At 41.6% G+C, this 24,903-nt stretch overlaps 1 protein-coding gene across 5 annotated transcripts in view; it reads left to right on the top strand.

The window, feature by feature from the left end:
* Positions 1 to 24,903, top strand: part of CELSR1 (cadherin EGF LAG seven-pass G-type receptor 1) — a 163,591-nt gene that overhangs the window by 76,029 nt on the left and 62,659 nt on the right. For all 5 annotated transcript variants that reach the window (XM_064422107.1, XM_064422106.1, XM_064422103.1 and 2 more), the window contains exons 3-5: positions 12,487 to 12,709; positions 17,080 to 17,195; positions 19,834 to 19,922. In XM_064422107.1, coding sequence (XP_064278177.1) covers positions 12,487 to 12,709; positions 17,080 to 17,195; positions 19,834 to 19,922 — 428 coding nt within the window. The remainder of the gene's footprint in view (positions 1 to 12,486; positions 12,710 to 17,079; positions 17,196 to 19,833; positions 19,923 to 24,903) is intronic.

Genomic DNA, 24,903 nt, shown 5'->3' with positions numbered 1-24,903 from the left:
GAAAACCTTTGTTATAGTGCATTTTCTTATCATCATTGGTCAAAAACGTTGGAAGTGAAATGTAATTAATCAAAGTGGAGGTATTTGATATTATAATTTTATAGGTACATGTAAAACCCCTCCTCACTGATGTAGCTAAATTCCCACACACTGTCATAATTGTGAACATATATATGCGTTGCAGATCCTTGATCTGACAGGAATTACACACATGGAGGTTTGTTTTCATTAAAATATTTTAAATAGCAGTTTATTAAACTACAGCAAATTTCTCTGTGACCATAGTTTACAATTGTGTTTTCATAAATTGAGCCTTGTGCAATGTAAGATTTAGGGGTTTGTTTCCCACTGTTAAATTTCAAAAAGGTTAGCTGGATAAAACTTTAAGCTGCACAAGTGCATTCTCATTACCCAAACATACGCTTGTTAAATGTAAAAACAAGTTAGACTACCCCTTAAGTCGTTGTGGTTTTTTCTCACTGAAAACAAATCAGAGAAGAAAAAAGGAGGAGAGAAACAAGGAGAAAAACCCAAAAACTTGCCTATAAGTTATTTGTGCAGAAGATAAAATCATAATGAGATAGTGTTTTTTTTCCAGTATACCTTATGTTCTGAAAATCCCCTCACAATGTTCACAGCAGATCAGAGGTGAAAAAAAAAACAGAAAAAAATTTCCAGGACGTCTGAAGTGAAATATTCTAGATCTTCCAAAACAAAAAAGAGATTTAGCTTCCAAGCATCAAGGTAATGGGGCTCCTTTTCTCCTGTCTGCAAATAAAAAAACTGGGAAACAAAACTGGGAAGCAGTAAGACTGAATTATGAAAAAGATGTTGGACTTCTATATATATATTTATAATTCCCAAATTAGACATTTTTGTTTTCATCAGTGGATAATCAACGGGAAAGTGGCAGGAAGGATGGTTGGGTGCAGGGATGAGAGTATCAGGATGCTATCCTGTTAGGAAGGAAAAAAAGCATGCAATAGTTTCTTGTGTCTCTGTTCTTTGTGTTATGATGATTGAAAGTTTCGACAGTTGAGCACCAGACTGAGGCACTTGGCCTTGAACATCAAGATAATTACAGTTGTGCAGAGCGTGGTGGGAACCACAACCTCATTGTTGTTGCAAATGCTCTTTTGTTTGGAGCATCATGGTTCAGTGGCTGCATGGAGCTCTGCTCCTCCTGGCGCGGGTTTTGTACGGCGACCCGAACGCGGCTTCCAGAGCAGCCACAGGCTGAATCCCCAGTGTCTACAACCCAAGACGAAGATACTTTACTTCAAGCTGTCTCTCAATTCTCCATAGAGAAGCTTATGAGACCTTTTATACAGCATTTTCATATAGTATAATTAAAAAGCATGTTTTAATTAGATAGGCCGGCTTCAAAGGGTCAGCACAACTGATGTGCATATTGTAAGAAAGATGAAGATATGAAGATGAATGCCTTATATTAATAATTAAACACATTAATTGACACAATGAAATGTATTAACTCTAATAAGATGGTAATCATTTAAGGTTACTTTAAAATTGAATGGTATTTAACAAAAAGGCTGAATTTTAATTCACTGGACTGCTGTAAGCAGAGTTAAGTACAAGCTGTAAAGCTGGCTGGATTAAATTTTTATGAGTCAATTTAAAAATACTTTTTAAGAAAGTAACTTTTGAATTCCATCTGTTCTATAGGTATAAAATATATGGATTTTGAGATTCTCTGTGCAAGATGTGTGTGGCATTACAATCTCTTTTTCACGACTCATTAAGAAAAAGTCGGTTTCTCTGGTTAAGCTGCTTTCTGTTTTCAGTTTGTGTTCCTGTGCTGTGTACCAAATATTTTTGAGGCTACCAAACCATAAGATTACAGGATTATCTTTTTAACCTTAATCCTTTTAATTTGACAAACAAAGGGACATTTTTGATTGGTTTTTTTCCAGAATTTTCTTTCCATGTATAACGATGAGATTTTGATCAGCATCAGATTGTTTTGCCTGTGCTACCTATCCCATGATGCTAAACCACTGAACTATGATTCACAGTAAAGACAGTTAGACAGTGCTTTTAAGTATACCTTTATTTTAAGCTGGTAATTCTCATATAAAATAAAATATAGAGCTCTGAACTGCCAGCTTCCTAACATGTACTTACAATGGCAGATTGACTTTAAGCATGGTTTTCTCTTGCATTATTAATATTTTATGGCTTATCTTCAGTTATTCGCACTAATTGGCCATTATGCTTCTTTCCACCAGAGCCACCTAGGGTGTGAAGGGGCATGGTTTGATTTGGGGCCTGCCTGGTTCTAAATTGCCATGATATTTACCATAGTAATGGAAACACAGAAAATGGGAGAGCGAGATTTTCCTGTGAAAACTTCTAATTTTATGGAAAACAAAATGCTCTCACCAGCCCTCCTTTAGTGGAGACGTATGGAGTTAGCTGCTTGTGCAGTCAGTCCCAGCAGGCTGCTGGAGACAGGGGGAGAGATGGCTTCTGTGTTCTGTCTCCTGTGAGCTGAATCTTTATGTCTGTGACAGTTACATGGAACAAATTAAGTGGAATATTAGTGAAATAAGGGCTGAACTATCCTAAAGAAAAGAGCAATGTTTGCCCTTGAAAGGGCAAACTGATCTTTTCTGTGTATTCATTAGCCTTCATTTTTCATCTTCTTTCTGAGGGCAGTTATTTGCAGACGTGTTGTCTTTTTGAACTGCTTTGAGATGCTGACTTGATCAAAAACAAGTACTAAGAGTTTTCCTCTTGCCCACAAATTTAGGAACTGGGAGTTGCAACCCTTTGGTGATCTCTGTGGAAAGCAGCTTAGGGAAACCAGGCTGAAAGTGAGCAGGAAGCCTGATGGTGCCTGAAAGTGTGTCTGGTTTTCCAGCTCCTGAGTTCCTGTTGATAAAAGATGTTATTGCACACACACCCCTGCCCCTGCCACCACGCCTTGCTTGCTTTCCTCATTCACATAAATAGTTTAATGTATTTTGAAAAGCCCAGTGGGAGGCCAAAACAGCCTGTGGAACAGCAGCCTTGTGGAGTTAATGGTCTTGGTGGTGGCATTTGGTGCCCAGGAAGAATTTCAGCTCTGTGGCATGAAATAATCTTTCATGTCATCTGAGCAGAAGCACAATGAGCCTGTCCCCTTCTTCTCCCTCGCTGCTGCCCATGGAAGGAGGTGAGAACTAGGCCTGGCAGGTGGTTCCCATGCTGGAGTGCCTGCAGGCGTACAGGGATGCAAATATGGATCAGCCTGCAAAGGTCCCAAAGGGAATCTGTCCCACCAGCCATGGTGGCTGCTCCAGCCTTTGGCTCCCTCCACGTGCCCCTCTTCAAGTAACACTCCTGGAGAGGAATCAAGGGCACAGAGAGCCAAGAAAACAAAATATAATATCAGATGAATATATAGTAAAGGTAGAGAGTCATCGTGCCTCTTAAAAATAAACGGAGGGAGGGATATTCTTCTGTAAATGAATGTGTTATGCAAAAGGATGCTTTGTTCTTACACCTCCAGCTTCTTCACCAGTTTTAAGGTGGGATTTTTAGGAAGAGATTTATTCCAAGTAATAATGCAAATTGCAGACACAATGGCATAATCTAGTTTGAGATTTGTCTTTGACATCTATAATAATGTTATCCCCCTGATAATACATCCAGAGATAAAGCTTAGGCTTTTATTGAAAGGCTTCATTACCATATCTTACGCCAAATCACTGCAATTTGCATTATGATGAATTGTCTTACATGTAAACCTGCCACAGAGTTCAACATAACAGGAAATTTTTGTGCATTTCTTTTTTCTCATGTGTATATTTGTATTGTGTTTAGCTCTGTGAGAGAGACAGAACCTAAAAGGTTTCTAAAGCTTTACCTTACAGGTGAAATGCAGGAGATGACACCTTGCAAGGGCCCTGTGCATTACAATAAATGGTTCAATGATTTAGAGAGCTCAGCAACCATTGTCAAGTCAGCCAAGAGTAAAGATGAAGACATTAAGAAATTACCCACTGGACCCCATAGGGTAAAATTTGTTGTTAAGTAAGTGTGGCAGGCTAAAGGCTTGGATGTTAAAGGCCTTTTCCAACCAAAATGATCCGGTGATTCTATGGGTTTTTCTCCACCACCACATCTAAAGCATCCAAAAAACATGCTTTTCCTCAGCATTTCCTCAAAAGCCTGGGGGTGATTATGTCTGGTGCTGTGGGAGCAGGCAGCAGGGGGAAAGCAGACACATTGTGTGCACCCTGCCCACTGCAGGACACCAGTGCCCAGGTTTCACACAGAGATGTCTCTCTATGAGTTTGCCATTGAGCATGTGCCCCTCCTCTGCAAAACAACCCTCTGGAGCTTTTTTTGCAGGTATTGGCACCAATCCATGGGCTGGAAAATCATGAGTTACCTCTTTTTCTTTTTGCCAAAGCATAATGTGGGCTTCAGAATTGGGTATTTTCTTAAATGGAGAATATTTTACTGTGGCATCTGGCTCCTTGCTCGCCATGGTGCTATCAGGAAAAAAAAAATCACAGTACTCCTTATAAATCTTGATTTCACTTCTAGTGCTCACACTGTTCTGGCCTTATGGCTGGAAGGTGAAAGGTGAATTGCCTGGTGTAGATAGAGTGGAAACTTAATGCCTGGGAATTTTTAATCCTCAACAAATACACAAGGGAGGGAAAACAAGTATTCAGTTGTGACTTTTGTCTATGCTCTGATCTTGCTGGCACTGGTGGAAATTGCATAGGAGAATGAGGTTTGGTGACCATGCAGCATTGAGCATATATCTTCTTGAGAACATGCTCATAATTTCTGAATCCACAGACTAATTCATTTCTCCAACAGATGTGCCCCAAATATCACTAATCCTCCTCAGTATTGTTTCTTCTCCCTCGCACCTCCCCCAATTATTCCTTCTCATTTAAATGCAAAAACACAAAACAACCCAAATCATCAATCCATCCATCCTTCTCTGCAGGGTGTCTTTTGTTTTGCTTTGTTTTGCGACCAGGGAAGGGGAGGAGTCCAGGGAAAGTGGAACATCTTTGCTCAGGCCAGTGCTGCTCTGGGATCCTGGGCCTGGTTTGGGGCTGTCACAGGGCAGGCACCATTGCAGTGGCTGCTCTGCATGTGCATTGCACCAGTGGGCACAGCCTGGAGCAGCTGGAGAGATGGAGACCTGCTTTTGCTGCTTTAGCTTTTGTAAAACACAGTTTAGCTTGGTTTCCAGTGGGGAAGGATCAGCAGGTAGAATGGGGTCCTGGCCTCTCCCTTGCCTGTTTGGCCCATGGGATGTTTTCATGGTGGTCCTCCTTCCCCTCACAGGAGCTTGCAGGAATTCAGAGCAGCCACGGTGCAGAGGTTTTCCTTGAGGACCCTGGTGGGAAGAGGAATTAGGAAGGCTCAGGTAGCATCATCCTGTTGAGGTGTGAGTAGGAATAGGAGCTTCCTCAGAACAGACAGTTTGGGCTAGAATTTGACCACCAAGAGCTCTCATGTACCTTGGGACCAGCAGATGACACCCACAGCTTCAGAGGCAAATAAAATAAAATGCCTCTCATATTCATTATTTTAAAGCATCTCATGATTAAAAATCTTAACCCCTTATTTAGCTGAGTATTATGATTTTTGAAAATCTGAATCTGAGTTATTTGGGATGCCTAGGGGGAACTTTATGGGAGCACAGGGAAGGGAGAGTGTGATGGTAAAGGAGAGGTATAAGAGATATGCATTTGTATCCAAAAGAGCAGTGGTGTCTGCCCAGTTTCTTCCCACCAGCTCAGAGCTTAGTGCTAATGCCCACGGAAAATCTAAAGCAGATCCAGAGGTAAAAGAGTGATTTCTGGAGTATCTTATTATTGACTCATTTCTACATATCACCTCAGAGAACTGCTTGGCAAGCTATATGCATAGTGTGACAGGAATGTTTTTGCTGTTACTTTGCTTAGTGTTATAAGGTCAGGTTACTCTCTTGTAAATACATAATATTAAATCTGGAATGGTTAGCAACTGAAATTCTGCAGGACAGCTGTCGCTGCAAGTCAGCAGTTTGAGTGTCTGTGTCTGGAGTATGTCTGTGTAGGTATTTATGTATTATTTTGCTTTAACCTGTTTCTCATAATATGACTTTATAAGTCAGAAAGCAGCAAAGGAAGCAGAAAGCAAAAGAAAGGAGAGAAACTCTAAAATAGACCTTAAGCTGGTGTTTCTCCCTATAAGAGGATTTGGGATAATTTTAATTAACCTAGATCAGTCCCAGTTCTAAAAAAATAAACAAATGAGTAAACGAAAAGACCAAAATGTATTTGCAAGTTTAAAAGTGTAGTAGCAGTATCATTTAGAAACCTCACAAGGTCATGACCATCAGAGTCATTAGTATGGAGTCTGCATGGCCCCTCTGCAGTGGCAGTAGTGTTTTGGCCCTTGATTTCTAAGGAGCCTAGATTTTATGTCTGTTGCTCAAATAACACTTCTGAGTCATTCATGTAAAATGGCACATGAATTCAGTTGTCCCCTAATTAATCTCTGTCACTAGTACACCAGTGGTTTCTAGCTTCTATTTGATCCAGTTTCTCCATCATTCAGAAGGAGCTGGCTAATGTTTCTGGGTAGCTGCTCTCTAACTTCTCCCATAAACCCAGCAGATGTTTGCTTGTCTGTTTGTTTGTTTGTGTCATATTTCATTGGTAATTGGCATTTGCTGCCAATTTGCTGGGAAGTAAAGCTGACCTCCCAGTATATTCTGAGTGTAGACTCATGCACCACAGAGCCACTGAATTTCCCTCTATGGACACAGATTCCCCATGAATTTCCCTTTATCGAGTAATGAATTTCCCTTTATGGACAAAATCCAGTGCTAATTTTTACTATTAGAATCGCACCTATGTTTTAGGCAATTTTTCCTGTACTACATCGAAGTACAATCAGTGGAGAGAGGTGGGTATCTACTGGAGATGTTAGTCCAGTTCTAAGGCAACCATTGAGACACTAGACTCACACATGAGCCATCTAAAATGGCTTAAAGCTGTATTTCCATAACAGTTAAACCTTTCTAAGAATTCCTGGGTGCATGGTCCAGCCTCCTTCCCACGTGCTTGCTGTGCTATTCATCCCATCAGTCCTAGAAGGGACTTAATCTGAGGATCACTAACACTTCAATAAAGAAATGAGCAGTGTTTTGCCATCTTAGCTCTACAAATCAGTCAACTGCAGAATTACATGAATGCCTGCACAAGGGAGGGGGAGGAAACTGCAGCATGCTTGGGGAAAGGAGGGGACTGTGGTAACTCCCACTCATCTGAACTGTGGTGAAACCACCCCTAAAGCGCAGGATCCCGACCTCTTTATCTCTTGTCCCAGCAGAGATTTCCAAGCTGATTCTGCAGCTAATTTGTTTTTAACAACCTTCTTATTTCTTAGTGCAGTGATTGCTTTGGTGCCAATTGTCATGTAAGGTTAGTAGTGCTTTAATTACTAGAGGAAAAGGAGGATTGATTTCCCATAATGTGCAAGACAGCAAATACATTTTTAATGTAGTTGGTTCTTTATTAGGGCAAATGGTCAATAGGAATTGTTTGAAGAATTTAGTTGTTCTATTTCGTGTTTCTCCTTTTGCCTTAATTCTTGTGGATTCTCCTTTCCACTTTAAAGTATATAATTTTAGGTCGGCTGCTTAAATCAACTTCTCAACATGCTGTATATTCTGGCAAAGCAACTATTAACCTAGAGAAAATTAATATGTGTCTAGAGCGAGTGGCAGGATGAGGAAAGGAGAAAATAATCAGTTCAAACAATTACAGACAGTGAGTAAAAAATTAATGTGTCCAGGGAAACTGATGAAATAAGAACATCAGTGCAAATTTGCTGCTTCATGTAAATATATATTTAATGTACTGTTTCAATTGTATACAATCAGAGAATAGTAAAAAATTCAAGGACTAGTCCCCAAACCAGTGTATTGATGAAACACACTTCAGTAAACTGATGTGAAGAGGAATTCTGTATTATTTGGATGCCATAATCTTGTTTCCAGCAGGCTTTCAAACATTTTATATCCTTGTTGTAAAGTCAAACAACTCATCAGCAAAACCACAGTCAGATTTCTGCAAAGAAATCCGGCTCATTGGTGCACACCAGTGTGTTGCTTGAAACCCACAATGTTCAGCTCACAAGGCGTTTGCAATTGTGAGATTATTGTCTCAGTTTTAAGACAACTTATTTTTATTTTTTTCACTTTTTTTCATCACCATTTATTGTTTATTAGTTAAACTTTCATGACTTTATTTGGAAATGGTCAGAGGAAGACCAAATCTAGCCAGCCTTTGTATTTGCCTGTTCTTGTTATTTTGCACCTGCTAGCATCGTGTCCTCACTTACATAAACTTAACAGGAACTTTATGGCTAACACCTTTGTAGCATTAGTCCTAAAATCGAAGAGGATAGCTGTGTATTAAAGATAGGATGTTTGTGAGTATGATGCAGTATCCAAAGCAACTATGACATTTTGATCTCAAGGAAGCACTACATAGAGGGGCTGCAGAAAAGCCACAGAACTAGCTTTAAAAGTCATCAATATTGATTGGGAGCCTATAAGTTCAGCTACTGCCATGTCACAGTAAATAATTTTCTGGCAAGGGCAGAATTTTTTCAAACCAGGAATCTGCTGGCAGGTAACAGGCAGCCAGGGCCCGTGTTATCTGAGAGTGCATGCTTTAGCTTCAGCAGCTGGAGGGGCTGAGCTGCACATCCCCTGCTTGGATCTCACAGAGCTGTGATGTGTAACTAGTTTGCTCAGTGATTCCTAAAATGCAAACCAGTGTGAAAAATGAAATTATATTAGTCAAGGAAATGCTGTGAAGAGCAAAGGAGAGTTTCACAGGCTGGGTGAGCGGCTGAGCCATGCTGCCATCACCAGTCTCACAGACTGACCTCAGGCTGTGTGTGACAACTAATTGGGCTGTGCTTTTATCACCCCAGCACAGCAGCTCTCCCTCTTCTGCACTATTTTTTCCTACCAGACTGTAAGGCCACCCTTTTGATGGCACATCCCAGCCCTCCGACATTCAGCTGCAAGCAGGCACACAGGCGCTTTTCATTCCCAAAGGCTGGCACATGCAGCTCCTTCCTTTCCTGCTCCCCAAGCAGCTCTTCCCTTAGGGCCTTCTGACTCCAGCCAGCAACCAGCTCTTCCTTCAAGTCCATGCAGGCTTTAGTTCAGATTCTGAGGATGGTTTTTAGGCTGTGCCTCAAAACTCCCGCGGGGCAGAGCAGTGGGACAGTGGTGTGTCCGAGGGGAGGTGGCTGCTCTTGGAAGTGACAAATCCAAGGGTGACACAAAGGTGCCTTCTGTTGCCAGTTCTGATCAAAGCAGTGCTTCAAATTCTTGCTCAAATGGCTACTCCAAAAGGCAAAAATGCTCTGTTTCTAAATAATTCCAGGCACTTTTGGAGAAAAGGGTAATTAAGGTTTCAAAGTTTAAAAAACAAAAGGTTTTTTGGTAACCTTTGTGCCTTGAGGTACAGCGACAGCTTGGATTTATTGTTGAGATTTCAAAACCACTATTTTAATATATTTTGGTAAATACACATAAAATATGAAAATTCAACATCAAAGAATATGCATCAAATGCAGTTCTCATTTACATTACAGACTTAAGAGAATTCAGAATAATTTTAGTAACTGGGACATCAATGATGCTACAACTGAATAAATATAGGACAAAGAATCCTGAAGTATATTATTTTAATTTACTTCTTTACACATCATAATGAAAAGAAGTAATAAAAACAATGCAATATAACTTTTCTGTAAGTTTTTATCTTAAATAGTTTTATGCCTGTATAGGTATCTAAACAAACAGTCTATACATTCTTGTTATATCACAGTATTAATACAAAACCATCAATGACTTCCAGCTTAGGCTTTTATATTTCACCTCTGTATTGCCATGGCATTTCCACAGCATGCTGCAATGCCAGGAATCTCTCCTTTTAGCTCACCCTTTTTCTCTCTGTGTGTTCAAGCCTTCATGTTATTTGCTTTTACAAAATACATCATTCTGTTCCCAGAGAGCCTTGAAGATTACATTCTTCTGCGAGTCAGGGAGTTATTTCACAAAATATCCTGCTACTTTTTTTAAAACAACAAACCTCTGTTTCTTCTTTCTATAGGAATTTTGTTTTTCCACTTTTTTGAGAGTTTTGGTACACAAGATATGTGTATAAGGGCTGTGGTTATCCAGTGGATCATCAACAAGGTCTTGCTGTAGTGTTCTCTTAAAACATCTGATGCATGTGTGCACCATATCCAGTGTACTGAGGGGATGTCTTGGATGATAAATACAATTTTTTCCAAAAGAAACACATTATAGAACATTGAAAAATATTAAGGAAAGTGTATCCACATAATCTTGCCTGATATGTAGAGCTGATAAATGGAAACAGGAAGATATTTATCATGTGATTTTCACAGCATTTCACTTAATATGTTAAAGTGAGAATATAGGAGCATGAGTGCTGAAGGGGAAAAGCTCTAAGCACAGGCTTGGACTCAAGGCTCTGTGGGTCATTAGTTCAGAGTATTGCACAGAGCAGGTCCATCCTCCAGAGCTGGCCCCACCTGGATGGGGTGTGCCTGGCTCCTGATCACAGCAGTCTTGTGTTTGCTCCTGCATTTTGCCAGCTTAAGCCGTGCCTGGTCTGAAAGGCACGTGATATGGATGCAAGAAGAAAAGGGCAGCGAAGCTGGAGAGCCAAAACCACAAAGCTGCCCACCTCACCTTATCTCAGAGATCACTGCCCCCGAGGCAGTGGCTAAACCAGCTGCAAACCATGGCAGCTTGCAGCCTGGCACGGAAAGGAGGTGCAGACCCAGCTCTGGGTGCAGCCTGCCTCCCAGTGTGGGCAGCCTTGGCATGGGAACCTGTGGGAGCTGGGCTGTGGAGCACTAAATGGAACAAAACTTTCCATTTAAATTTGCCTTTGTTAATGAGTCACTGCCCACAGCTCCTGCTGCTTTTACTTTCCTGCAGGAATGTGTTTTCACGGTTTTAACTGTGCTTGGATCAATAACAGGACCATGGAATGGTCAGGGTTGGAAGGGGTCTCTGCTGCTCCAAACCCCTGCTAAAGCAGGTTCACCCACAGCAAGCTGCACAGGATCATGTCCAGATGGGTTTTGAATATCTCCACTGAAAGAGACTCCACAGCCTCTCTGGGCAGCCCATTCCAGTGCTCTGGCATCCTCAAAGGACAGAAGGTTTTTCTCATTCTCAGATGGAACTTCCTGCTTTTCACTCTTTGCCTGTTGCCCCTTGTCCTGTTGCTGAGCAGTAAAGAGCCTGTCCCAATGTAATTGTATCATCTGGTGGCCAGTGGTCATGCAAACATTGAAGTGTTAGAAATGTATTCCTTCAGCTGGCTGTGTTGAGTAGTATTGTTCTGCATTTAATTGTCAGACACCGTTACTGGGTTAAATTCAACTGTATATACCACCTCCAGTTTCTCTGAACAGTTTTACATGTGGGATGTGAACATACCATAGCAAGACACATGTCAAAACACCAATGTTAACTAATCAACTCACACAGAGGGTTTGGCTTTCTGTACAATGATTAATCCAGCAGCTGCTTTTGTCCCAGCCATGGCAGATATTTTAAAATTAATATCCGCTGTACATTTTTTTTTTTAATTGGGATTTATTCGCAGATTTTGAGCACAGGATAGAAACCCATGGCATACATACAAAGCAAGACACTGCATTCTTTAGTATTGTATTTAACACATCCTACTACATGCTTTGGAGATAAATAAAGACAAATTATTTAGGGGTGAAACAACTTAGCAAGTGGCATACAGAATCCATAACTTCTGTGGAGAGTTAATGTGCCCTTCTCTGAAGGGTTCAGAAAATTGTCATCACCTGCAGGATGCATGTGTGAGAAAAGGTGGAAACAATCCCTATGTCATCTGTATCCTGCATTATTGCTATAGACATTTTGAGAGCTTTGTCATGAGCTCAGCCATGTCCTGCTGCCACCGTGGGCAGCAAAGCCAAATCCCATTCAAGAAAAAGTGCAACCATTTATCTGTTTTATACATTTCCAACTATAGTGAAACACCAAAACAATTTGCACATATTTCGGTTGACAGAAAATGTGCAGGGTTTTTACCTCCTCCCACCTTGATCTGTCACCAGGTCTGTAGTTGTCACTCATTTTGGAAGCAGCCAAAGAATCTGAAAACCATAGGCCAATGTTGTTGGATATTTGCAAGAGTATTGCTCAACAAATCATATTCCACACTTCCCTGAAAATTCAGACTTGAAGAAGATGCAGCATTATTACCCCCAGCAATCACAGGCTTGTACTTCAGTTGCTCAGGTGATCAGGTGCAGAAGTTTGACCTGTAGCAGAGCCACTTGGGTAGCTGAGTGTCCCAGCTTGGTGCTGGGGTGAGGTGCCCCCTTCCCTGATGTCTGCTTCTCCCGTTGCAGGAGAGTACTGCGAGGTGAACGCGCGCTCCGGCCGCTGCGCCCCGGGCGTGTGCAAGAACGGAGGAACCTGCGTGAACCTGCTCATCGGGGGCTTCAAGTGCGAGTGCCCCCCGGGCGAGTACGAGCGGCCCTACTGCGAGATGACCACCAGGAGCTTCCCCCCTCAGTCCTTCATCACCTTCAAGGGGCTGCGGCAGCGCTTCCACTTCACCGTCTCCCTCATGTAAGTCCCAGCGGGGAAGGGTTCTGTGGCTCCAGCTTGGGACTGTTTGTCACATACTGATACCCACCAAAGGCCTACCCCTGAAGGTCCCCACTGGATTTCTGACAGTGACTCCTGCGAGCAGGCCATGTTATTTGAAAGCATTTGATTTTCTGCCCTGCTGTGGATGTTTCTGTGTTGCTGACTCATGACCTTCCCTGTTGTAACACTCTGGCCACCCATCACCAGCCTTGAGCTGCAGAAGTGCCGGGGTGAAAGTTGTGTTTGACACTTTTACTAGCTGGGCCTTTGGCTTCCTGACCTTCAGCCCAGCTTCAGAACCAATCCATTTGTGCTCCTTGTTTGGAAGCACTCTTCCCTTCTCCTGTTTCCCCACCTGTGAGAGGACCTGAGCATGTCAGGCCATGGCTGAGCACAGTCTGGTCCTTCTCAGGTTCTTGCTTTCCAGTGTTGGGCTTGGGACAACCTCAATGATCCAGCTCCTCACTTAGCTCCTTCTGGCCTTCACACCTAGGTCCTGCTTCATGTCCCATCCCAGCTCCCAGGCTCTAGTCCCATCCCCATCCCATCTGCCCCGACATCCACATGTTGGGCAGTCTTCTTCTGGGCTCTGACTTTTCCCCTGGGGGTGCTCAGGTAGGCAAGGAGGAGCAATGATAGGATCCACAGTCATGGGCAAGGGCTCTCCCTCACCTGGGAAAAACCCCTCTTCTGGAGACTTCTTGGGTCACAGGGCTTGCTTGGTGTGGAGCCAGATCTCCAGGTGCACAGATGCCTCTTCTCTGGAGAGGAGCTGGGCTCTCAGCTTTCCCATGGTTTAGCTGGTCAGGATTGACTTTTGGTTTTCCCTCACTGAGGGAAAGCTGAGTAAGCAACACAAAATGTGTTACTCCTGACCCCAAAGAGCAGAGCTGGGGATTTTTGGATAGGTACAACAGCAGCTGCAAGGGCAGACCTGTGTGTGTTTCTGCTCAGAGAAAGTGCTCAGGGAGGTCAGACAGGCTTCAGGCTTATGTCTCCTCCAGCACCCAGCCATTACCTGGTGTTTCATATCTGTCAGGAGCCAGGTCACTTTTTTACAGCATGCTTTTCAATCCTGTCCTTTAGCATTGTTTACCTTCCTGAGCTAAAATCCCAGGGAGACTCTCCAAGTAGTGCTTCTGTTAATAGAAGTAAGTAAGTAATGCCCCATCCTTGTAAATGTTCAAGGCCAGGCTGGAAGGGACTTGAAGCAATATTGGTCTAGTGGCAGCTGTCCCTGCCCATGGCAGGGCGTTGGAACTGGATGGTCTTTATGGTCCCTTCCAACCCAAACCATTATATCATTTTATGATTTCTACCATTTTATCTTTCATCTGCCTTAATCCTAAAGTCAACATTTTATGGAATCTTGAAATTTTGGTTAAATCGGAAAGCAGAGATGTGGTTTGCACACAAGCCAAGGCAAGGGAGAGTTGTGCCTGTGAAGATTGTTTTAGAGCATCAGGTCTAAGCACACAGGAAAAATTGAGGAGCAAAAGGCTCTGTTGGATTTGTCAGACCCACAGTGAGAGCAAACAAAGGCGCAGTCTGGGCTGGCTGCCAGCATGAATTGCCTGCACTACCCTTGACTTGTCCCTTCAGCCATGAGGTGTCATTTTTCAGGCTTTTGGAGAGCTTTGACGTTTAGGTTGCTTCAAGTTAAAATTACTCAAATGCCCTGTGTAGAGGTTATTGAGAAGTAGCAAAGTACTGTACAAAGGTAGTCCTTACACCAGGGCTTCTTCACCATCTTTAGAATCACAATGGCCTATTTAGTCATGAGCTAAACACTACTTACTCCATTTGGTGTGACTATAAGAATTCTAGGCCATTATGAGGTTCATTCCACATTGTCTAGAATGGCGACACATTTAGCTTTTCATACCTGAAGTTCACTTTTATTTACACTAGCTGTTTCTTTGGCTTTTATTATCCTTCAGTGGAGGAGGAAACATTATGTAAGGATCAGCAACAATTAGCAGTTTGACTGCTTATGAAGATGATTTAGCATTACATATTTTGTGATTTGGGAGCATTCATAAAATCCCAGGGCGTCCAGCTTCCCTCAGCCTCCAGTGGCTCATGACCCACTCCTAGCAAAGAGCAGAATATTTGCATTGTCCAGTCTCATAACTAAAATGTTTTTTAAAAGTATTTAGGTTACTGACCATGCATGTCTTTCTCCTCCCAATATCATGTATCTTCGTTGCTTAATTCCAACACTTACTAGTCCTTCACTCCACTAGACACTGTTAGTGGAGAGGTTTTCAAATTATTTATGCAAAATTCTGTAAGAGTCTTTTGCTTCCTGTGTCATGAAATGCAAGATACCCCTGCTATTAAAAACCAATTTTTTCCTCCAGCTGGTGGGTGACAGCGAGACAAGTTCCAAAGCAGTAGTGCTTTTAACGAGTATAATATAAAAGTTGCTTTTGACTAGTGGCAAAGAATGGAACTGAGAACAGATAAAGAAATATCGAAAAAGGCTTAATAATGTAATGGTTTAATGAAGAATGGTTTCTTATTGTTTATTTATTATTTATTCATAAAATTATGGTAGGAAATTGTAAGAATATGGAAAAATATATTAAAAATAACTAAGGTTCCTGTTATTGCTGCCAGACTAAATCTTCCTGCCCAGTGAAAAAGCACCACTAGTATTGCTACCTTTTCCTTTGCTCATATATATTCTGGATAGATGTGATCAAAATATTTGGATGAAGCAGTTATTCATGAAAAAATAGGCTTGGGAAATGTTTTACAGTAACTGTATTCCTTTGGATGAAATGTTTGATGGTGAAAAGTGAAAACTAAATCCATGTTTTGATAATACTGATATATTTCAATGGTATTGCTGTAATTAATTTAGTTTGCATTTTATCGGTATACTATTACACTATTATAAAACTAGAAATAAATATGTATATAAAAACTGATTAAAAGTAATCAAAACATTAATTAATATTTTTATGGACTATAATGCATATTCTTTGAAATTTGAACTTTATAGAAAATATCAAATTTTTGACTTCTGTTTTTTGAACCAGAACAATTCAATAGCCTTCAAAAACATTTAGAAATATATTAATAAAATTTCTGATTTCCATGTAGCTCAGATTCTGAAAGGTCTCTACTCAGTGTTATCCACGGCATACATATGTCTGACAAAAAATTCTGGTAAAAATTATTCTTTGTCTTTGAAACTTTTTCTTTCAAAAACCAACCCTGGTATTCTAGAATACTGCTTGATTCCCATTCTCCAAAATGCAGGTTTTGCTGCATCACATGAGAGTCTTGCTATTAGACATGATATGACAGGCACGAGAGTCACTTCTTGTGTCTGTAGAAGACAAATTTCATTTCATTAACTGTGTTCAGCATTTCATTCATTTGTAGGAAAAGTGGGTTAATTTAAATCAGGAATATTTCCTGAAGTTCACGATACAAAATCAGACTAAATTGCCATTGGGAAACACAAGAAATTCCCATGGTTTCTCTTTTTTTCTCTCTTTATCTAATATTAATATTTGTGAAAATGTTTATGTAAAGTGTAATTTTTTTTTTTGCATTTCTGAGTAGATGAAAGCTGTGTGTGACTCTCCAGAGATAAGAGAATTCAATTAAAAATATAAAATACAACAAGCAGAAATTTTTTAAATGGTCTGTGCTGACAAAAAGAATAGGCTTTTTTAAAAGTGAGGTTTCCCCTTTTTCTACAAGAAAGATACATCCCATATTAGTAGCACAGGAAAAACAAAATCCAAATGCACCTGTTAGTGCTGATCTAGTGAAATAATTTGAGTGTTTATTTTCCTTCTTCCAGTTGACTGACCTGTTGATTGACTAGCTCTGATTTTCCACATGGCGTTATTAAAGTAACTCTTATCTTTCTTTCCCCTTACTTCCCCATCAGGCTTTTTTAATCTGTTGATGACTGTCCCAGCACGCTGTAGCATTTAGACAGCAAGCAGGCAGCAAGGATCGCCCCTTTGAAGTGAAAATGCTTTCTAGCTGTCAGACTGTTTGCAGAGTGTAGTAAGTGCTACTGTTTGGCCAGTGTCAGATACTGCTGTTGCATCTTGTGTCTGCCTAATTTTAGCCCTCGTGAGGGTCAGCAGATCTTTGCAGAGTAGATTTCTGTAATTTCCATCTGCTTGCCTTGTTGATTGTGAAAGAGTAGATTTATCCTGCGGCTGACTCCTCAGTTTTACAATTTTCAGTCTGAAGATTGATTCAAAGGTTTGTTTATCTGCCAAACACAATGCCTTCTTTCTTCTGGGTGACTTGACCATCAGTCTTTAATCCATAAGCTGCTGAGCACAAACTAACTCCATGTCTCTGTGTTCTAGGTTTGCAACCAGGGAGAGGAATGCTCTCCTCCTCTACAATGGGCGTTTCAACGAGAAGCACGACTTCATTGCCTTGGAGATCATTGAGGAGCAGATCCAGCTCACCTTCTCTGCAGGTGAGCTTTCACTTGAGTCGAGCATTTCTGCTTCAAGTCAGGAGATCCTCTCAAGCCGTTTGGAAATGCACTTCAGTGATTTTATATGGCTATTTGCTGCCTCATTAATTTACTGGCTGACATTGCACAGTAAACAACTGATGCCGGGTGTACTCCAGATTGTAGCGGTTTGTGGCGATTACGCTCGCTGTCGTAGGCAGGAGCTTGTCAACATATCAGCTATAAAAGCCAGAGTTTATGACTACTATAAAAGATTGGCACTAGCCTGAATGTTGGCCTCCAAGCCAATGTTTGCTTACATTTAAATGAGACTTCATTTTATCATACTGTGATAAATGTTGTGTGTTTATGCATTTTTACACTACACCATCAGAGGTGCATAAATGTTATCTTAAAAATCTACGCAAGCCAAAGGAAAAGCTAGCAGAAGTGAAAATGGCCTGCCATTTATTAGGGACTGGGGAGGAGCAGTGCTGTCTCTAGAATGCATTTCTGCCCTGGAGAAGCAACTCCTCTTAGAAGAAGCCATAAACAACAACAAATTGAGGAGAGCTGCATGCTCATTGCTACAGTGGGCCAGGAAACAACAAGTGGCAGCTTTGGCTGCTTTCTGCACTAGGACTAAGCCAGTGCCTTTGGTGCTTGTAGGAGAAGAGAGAGGGGAGGGCTGACAAGCAAAGTTCAGGCAGGACATATGCCCAGAAGCAGATCTGTGCTTTCAGTGGCAAGGCTTTGGTGACTTAATGAAATCTCAGTAGTGCAGACAAACTCTGGTTGTCACAGGTTTAAGGTATTTTTCTCCTGAGACTAAAACAAATATCTGGAAAGGGCTGTTGTCCTGTAAGTCAAGTGGAGTTATGTGTAGGTCAAGTGAAATATTTGTGCCTCTATATTGGACACATAATTCAGGAAATAATCCTGCTATTTCCCATTATCCATATTCAGAATAGACATGTGGGTTCCAGTCAACTCCTGTTTTATTTTTGTGGAAAGTGAGACATTGCAAGCAGTAAAGCCATAGAAGCAGAAGCACAGCCTACATTGGTGTTGCACACTCATCACCAGTGATGGCTGCTGCCCTCAGACCCCATGGTAAATCCTGTGTGACCCCATTGATTTGCCAGCAATGCTGAGTGCATATGTGGGCCTTTTGGGTTGCAGATATCTGGTTACATTTTCCCTTTATTATCTCAAAGTTGTCCAAATTAGATTTTAAGGCAGGTTTCTGAGTGGATTAGTGTAAGGAAATAATATGCTGCAGAGAGATGTTCTTTCTTCTGTAGCTCTGCTTCACCTGTCTAAACTTGAATCAAATTGCTTGGAAGGTACCCTGAGGATGAATGGGAAAAAAATAAATTCTGCTTGCACTTATATGCATTTAAATGTGAAGGAACTCCTTTAAGATACATGAAACTAAATTTAGATTTGCACTGCTGCACCTGAGAGCAGGTCTGGTCCTGCATATTACAAATGGTATTTTCTTTGGAAGGCGAATGGTTTATGTTTTATAGTTTTAAGTGGCTTTTAACGAACAGTACAAGTTTTGGACACCTGATCTCACTGTGTTACATGTCGCAACAACTTTTTCACAGAAAGCAGAGCGAAAGGATTGCAGAACAGTGATCTTCCTTTTGCAGACACTTGATAGCTGAATAAAAAGCCTAATTATTTGTATAGATTTTATCACTAATTGGTAAAAACCATCACATCAGGATGTCATACATCCTCAGCTGAAATATGTATTGTTTAAATAACAGAAATATATGGGATGGCAGTTAAAGGAGAGTAGGGGACACAAGAGTAATACTTGACTTAGGTATTTGTTGCAAATACAGAGTTGAAAGTACATTTTAAGCTCAACAATACCATGAGCTTTGTTAGTTTACTGGGGGAGTTACTTTTCCTGTGGTTTATTATGTAGAATTTTCCAACTGTTTGGGAAAAAAAAAAAGAAGAAAGAAAAAAAAAGTGAGCAATCCCTTCTCTGTGCCAGGCCTATTATGTACTTTCAACATGAATGTTTATTTTGCTGCTACCTCGAAACAGATATGCCTGGTTACTGAGCTGGGTCTGCTGACTCTGTCCTGGCTTAAAAGCTTCAGCTTTCCAATTTCAATGGCAAAGTCTTGCTTTCAAATAAAAACACTGAAAGGCTGCCAATAATTTCATTAATCACTGGTAAAATTTTGCTGAGCCCAAGGTTACCATGGGATTTGTACTAGAATACCTCTGCATTTCACTTTCTCATCTCTAACAGGGAGTAGCTTCCCTTCCCTGAGAAAATATTCCATCACAATACCTATCATACCAAAAAAGTGCTTTTGGCAAAAATGCAGAAAAATTAATGCACGTTTCTCCCTCAGTTGATCACTTCAGCAACAGCTGAATCTACCCAATGCATCTGCTACCACGCTTTGCAGAAGCAGGATAAAAAAGAACATAATTCACCCAAATGTGCTAGAAGCTGGTTTGTGTGCACCAGAGTAACTTCATGAAACTGGGCAGATTTATTGTCTTGCAGGACAAACCCAAATTCCTCCCTGATGAAGCAAGGTGGCTGCATCCTGTGCCCAGTGAGAGTCTCTCTGTGTTTCTTGCAGTGATGGTGACCCATTTTCCCCTCTGCCTGTTTTTGCAGGGGAGACAACCACGACAGTGGCCCCGTTCATTGCGGGAGGGGTCAGCGACGGGCAGTGGCACTCGGTTCAGGTGCAGTACTACAATAAGGTAAGGCTAATTGTGTTGGTGATAACCCTGCTATTTATACAGCAACAGAGGCATGGGTCAGCTAGCTCTGACCTGACATATGCAGGTGACCTGTTTTATTTGTTTCACCAGGCACGTTGGTACCGCTCTGCACAAATGGTACTGGTCTTGCTTACCTCGCCTGGGACAAAAATTCTCTCATAGGACTTTTGAGTTTTGACCCAGGAAGGCAAAGCTACATGTAGTACATTTTTTTCAGAAGTACTCCTAGGGAAAGCTTCATGTACTTGGAACTATTTTCATTTTTAGTTTTTTAAGCTGTTATAAGTGTATCTAACCAACTGATTCACTTGTATCTTGTTAAAAAATTGTGTCATGCAGGAGCCTTCAGTGTAATAACTACCAGCCAGTAGTGTAGAATTTTCTGAAACAAAGAAAATTCTTTCCTATAGCTGTCTTGTCAAATGACGAGTTTAGGTAGCGCTAGCTTCTCTGGTTTGGGAAATATGATTATTAAAGGGTTCATCACTTTCAGTAATAAAGCACTTTCTTACTAAGTAATTTTTTGTCTGATGTATAAAAAGATACACAAGAGAAACTCAAGAGTTGTCACTGCGTGACACTCGGACGTGGACTTTGCAGTCCCTGTCTCTCAGCTGCCACTGACCCACACAAGGTCAGTCAGACTAACTAAAAGGATTGCAGGCTCTCTGTGCAGAGCAGCCATTTCATGACTAACCACAAAGCAGGCTTTTAGAGTGTACAGTGTCACTATTTACAGGTAGATGTCAAAGATCTTCTACAAACCATAACAAAAATTAGAGTTCATTTAGTGACTAAGAAGCATTGCTTTTAAGTCTGACATGATAGCATTTTAGGGGAATCACATAAGGAAATAGAGAAGCATTGTTGGCTGTTAGAAAGGAAACAGGATACTGGTGTAGGAAGCTGAATGGAAGATGGAGGATTAATATGATCGGCAAGTTTTTTATTTCCCAGTGCTGCATCCTTTCATCACAGTTTGTGTGGCAGTTTGAATGGGAGGATTAAAATTTTATTTTTACTCCTAGATAGGATCTCCTAGCCTAAGGATATTTTATTTAGGTAGTAAAAAGCTTTCTATTAGTATTTTATATTTTAAAAAAATTAAAACTTAATGAAGGTTTGTGCTTAATACATGCAATATACTCTCTGCTATCTGGAGCCCAGAGAAATAGGAGTGAAACTCGGTGTGTTGCTATGCATGCATCTGTGGACACTGTGAAGCTCTTCTGCTGTTTCCATGTGTTCATATTTGTTAGAGGATTACTCTGGCAGAGTGCACAGCACTTGCTGAGGCAGTGGAGGGACACTCCAGCTTTCTCCTGGGCACAGCTGCAGGGAGAGCTGCTGGACCAGCTCACTGAAGTGCCAAGGAACAGATAAGGGGCCTGAGCAGCAGAGGAACGCTCTTTAAAAGGCAAAGAGATCTGACAGAGATGTTAAAAATAAACCCCTGCCTCATTTTCAGGGCTTGCTGTGGTTCAAGCAGACTGGTAGGTGAGCCATGTTAGCAGCTGGTGTTTTCTCGTTGTTAACACGTGTCCTGTCATCATTTTCTTCTTCTGCCCCAGTTTTTTGAAGTGAAATGAGCCAGTCTCCACTGAACAGGACAAAATTCAGGGCAGAGAGGGAGAGCAGAGGGAAACACCAGGAAACACTGCTGACTTCACTGCCTTTGCCACTTGTGTGACATGAAAGTGATGAAAAGCAGGGTCACTGTGTGGAGAGCTGCACTGCGCCCTTTGCTGTCCGTGTGAGAGACTGAGGTCATCACCTTCCCCTTTGCAGCATTTATTGCAGGATGGTTAAATTTGGGCTGGAGGGGGGAGCTCAAACAACAACACTGAGTAAATGGCACAAGTAGGATATGCTCACCAGTATGGACTCAGTGTGCTCTCAGCACTTCCCAGCACATCTGACAATTGCAGATGTCGCACCAGCTCTCCAGCAGTGGAAGAGAGAGTGGGTGCTGCAGGGCAGTAACAGCTGGAGGCAGCTCTGCAGCCCTGCCTGCCAGGCTGTCCCCACACCCTGCCCCAGGGTTAAGCCTTCACCTCGGCTGGTATTTGTTTGTACAGCAGTTTCTCAGCTACTTCATGTTTTAACAAAACTGGAAGTAAAGTTCCTGTGAGGAGACTAAAAAGACAGGGACAATTTAGGGATTTGAGTTGTGCCAAGATAAATGGGATGCTGTGTCTAAACTTGACACAGTTGAGATGTTTGAATAACATAGTACCAAATCTCATGAGTTTCCTTAAATTGTGCACACATATTAATTCGCAGGTATTGCATCCTTCCACTCTTTCCAGAATCCTACTGCCGTGTCAGTTCGTCATCCCAAGGCTACACAGCCCCTTTGTTCTGCTCAGACACTGCATAACCTTTCTGAGCATGCAGAGCTCCCCTGGGCTGTCTCCCTCCTCCCTGTCTCTGGCTCATGTTTGATCCTCACCTTCTGGACTCTCCTCCCTTCTGTCTGCCTCTGTCTTTTCCTGGCAGCAGGGCCACATGGGCTACCTCCACCAGCATCCCTTTGGTGCTCCTCCCCCCTTTTTCCATTCTGCTGTTTGCCTGGGGAGCTTCTGGTCTTTGCTCCTTTTTAGACATCTCTTGCCAATGGTGCCTGTGGGAAATGCATAATCATCATCACAGATATCCTTAGAGATCCAATTTATTGATTTGTCTTTCTTGCATTAAAAAACTTCAGCAGCAACTGTTTTTGTAATAGACACATTCTGGTCATATCCAAAGTCACCCTGCACAAAGTCAGTTTGCTAATAACCACAATGAAATGAGAAGCAAGTGTAGAAGTGACTCCTGTAAAGTATTTTCTGTACTCAGCTCAGAAGTGATGTGCTTGGTAATATTTTTCTTTATTGTTGTTGAAAAATAGGTTTAGAATTAACAAATAGAATTAACTAATTAGAATTAACTAATATCATGGAGGTCCCCTGCCATTTGGGGCCAAACACTGGAGCCTCATCAGTAAAAGGTAAGTCCAGAGCTTGCTTTGCTGTGCTGTGTTTGCAGAAAGGCATCAAACCAGTTCTCTGTCAGTTCAAGCAGTTCAAGTATTTGATGCTTTCTTACCAACCCTGCTATGTGCCAGTACCATAAAACATTGCAGTAAGGAAACAGATTGTATCAGAGGAAGGGAAGCAATGCCATTTCATTTACTGTGTAGTGATGGAAATGGATGCTCCCTGCATTGGAGGAAACCAGCTGGTTTCAGTAGAAGTGCCTGAGGGAAGCACATGGAACTTGTACTAAGTGTTGGCTCTGTATTGAATTTCTGGAAGGGAAGACATCAAGGGGGAGGAATTAGAAGTTGTGAGACAGCACAGGTGAACTAGGAGTGTTTTATAACCATTATCTAGTTTCAGTTCTATATTAGAAGTTTTTCAGGTTCCCAGTAGCAAAGTATCAGTTTACCTGTTACTTGCCATTATAGATGTTTGATGACAGTGGGGAAGAGAGGAAGGCCACTTGCTGACTCTGATAGCTCAAACACATTATTTAGCGGGGTCCTGATCTTGCAGCCATTAAAGTCAGCGGGAGGTATTGAATTAAAGGTAACCTGTGTGTGACCCGCTTTCTCCAGAGGTATATATTAACAAGAAATTTAGAAGAAATGGAATTAAAAATTATTTTGGAAGGAAAGGTGGAAGGAGAGGGAAGAGTTCAGCCTGGTAAATAAAACTGATTAAAAATAGTAGAAACAGCCTGTCCACAGCACAGCTGGTGTAAGGAGCAGCAGCAATGTCAGCTGCCCTATTCGCCTCAGTACTAGACTTGCTTCCCAGGTGATGAGAATATAGTCAGCCTCTGATGGAGTTTGGTCCTCATCCTTTGGCTCTCCTGAGCCTGCCAGAATTAGTGACAGTGACCAGGTTTAGCTGTGCTGGTACTTGTTTGGAATAGGAGCAAACCCATGATTGATGGTGATGATGCTCAGTAGCAATGTCATCACATGAACTGTCTGGCATTCATTGCACGTGTATGATTATAGCTTGTACTTGGAAAAGCAGATTTTACTGAACCCAGTAGTGAGTGGTGTTTTTAATTAAGTGCAAAGTTCAAGCCACTCTCCCAAACTCCTGATAGAAACACAGTTTTGTTCAGTATTTGAGATATACCATCAAACTTATGTTAATGTTTTACCTGACTCATTACCTCAGGGTAGAATTCATCATTTGGCACAACATAAAAATATTTTGAGTATGGACATGTTCCTTTAATTATAGAGGAGCATATACCTGTATATTTGTATTTATATGCTCTGTATATTATGTGTTACTTATACATATATGATATCCAAGCTGTTTAAGGATGTTACTGTTCTGTAGGCAGAAGGTCCTTCTGCATCTCTTTAAGTGAGCACAAGATGATTTTACCTCAATGATAGAAAACATGAGAAAAGCACATAGAAACAAGCTCTCAGTGAGTGTCTGATGTGCAGTGCAGTAATTCTGGGGGATAGGATGAACAAAGCCCTGAATGACTCACTGGATGACTCAGAAAAGGAACAACTTCTGTGTGTTGTTAGGCAGTGCCTGTGGTGGGATCCATTTCCATGGTCAGGAGGTGTAAAATGGTGGATGCCTAGGAGAGTGTCTCCACTGTACTGGCCTCTTGAGCCTACAGTCTACTAGGATGAGCTATTCAGAACAAATATTACTCTTTTCCCGTTACTGGGATGAGGTTTCTTCTCATATCTGGTAATCAATAGTAAGCTGCTGTTTTTTCTCTCCCTCCTTGAATGTCTTTGATTGAGACATGCCATGGCTTTTGTTTCATGTCTGTCTTGGGAGTAGCCCACCCCTTCAGAGTGATTACAGTTAGTAGGGACCTGCTGACTCTCATCCCTGTGTGCTTCCCACCCTGCAGAACCCAGACCTGCACTTAGCCTGAAGACAGCTGCCGGACTAAACAGGCAAATTCCTCAGTTAGAGATAAACTT

Source organism: Passer domesticus, chromosome 5 (assembly GCF_036417665.1).
Source record: "Passer domesticus isolate bPasDom1 chromosome 5, bPasDom1.hap1, whole genome shotgun sequence".
Taxonomy (NCBI): Eukaryota; Metazoa; Chordata; class Aves; order Passeriformes; family Passeridae; genus Passer; species Passer domesticus.
The sequence above is the reverse complement of the archived record's forward strand: the minus strand, read 5'-3'. Positions and strand labels throughout refer to the sequence as shown.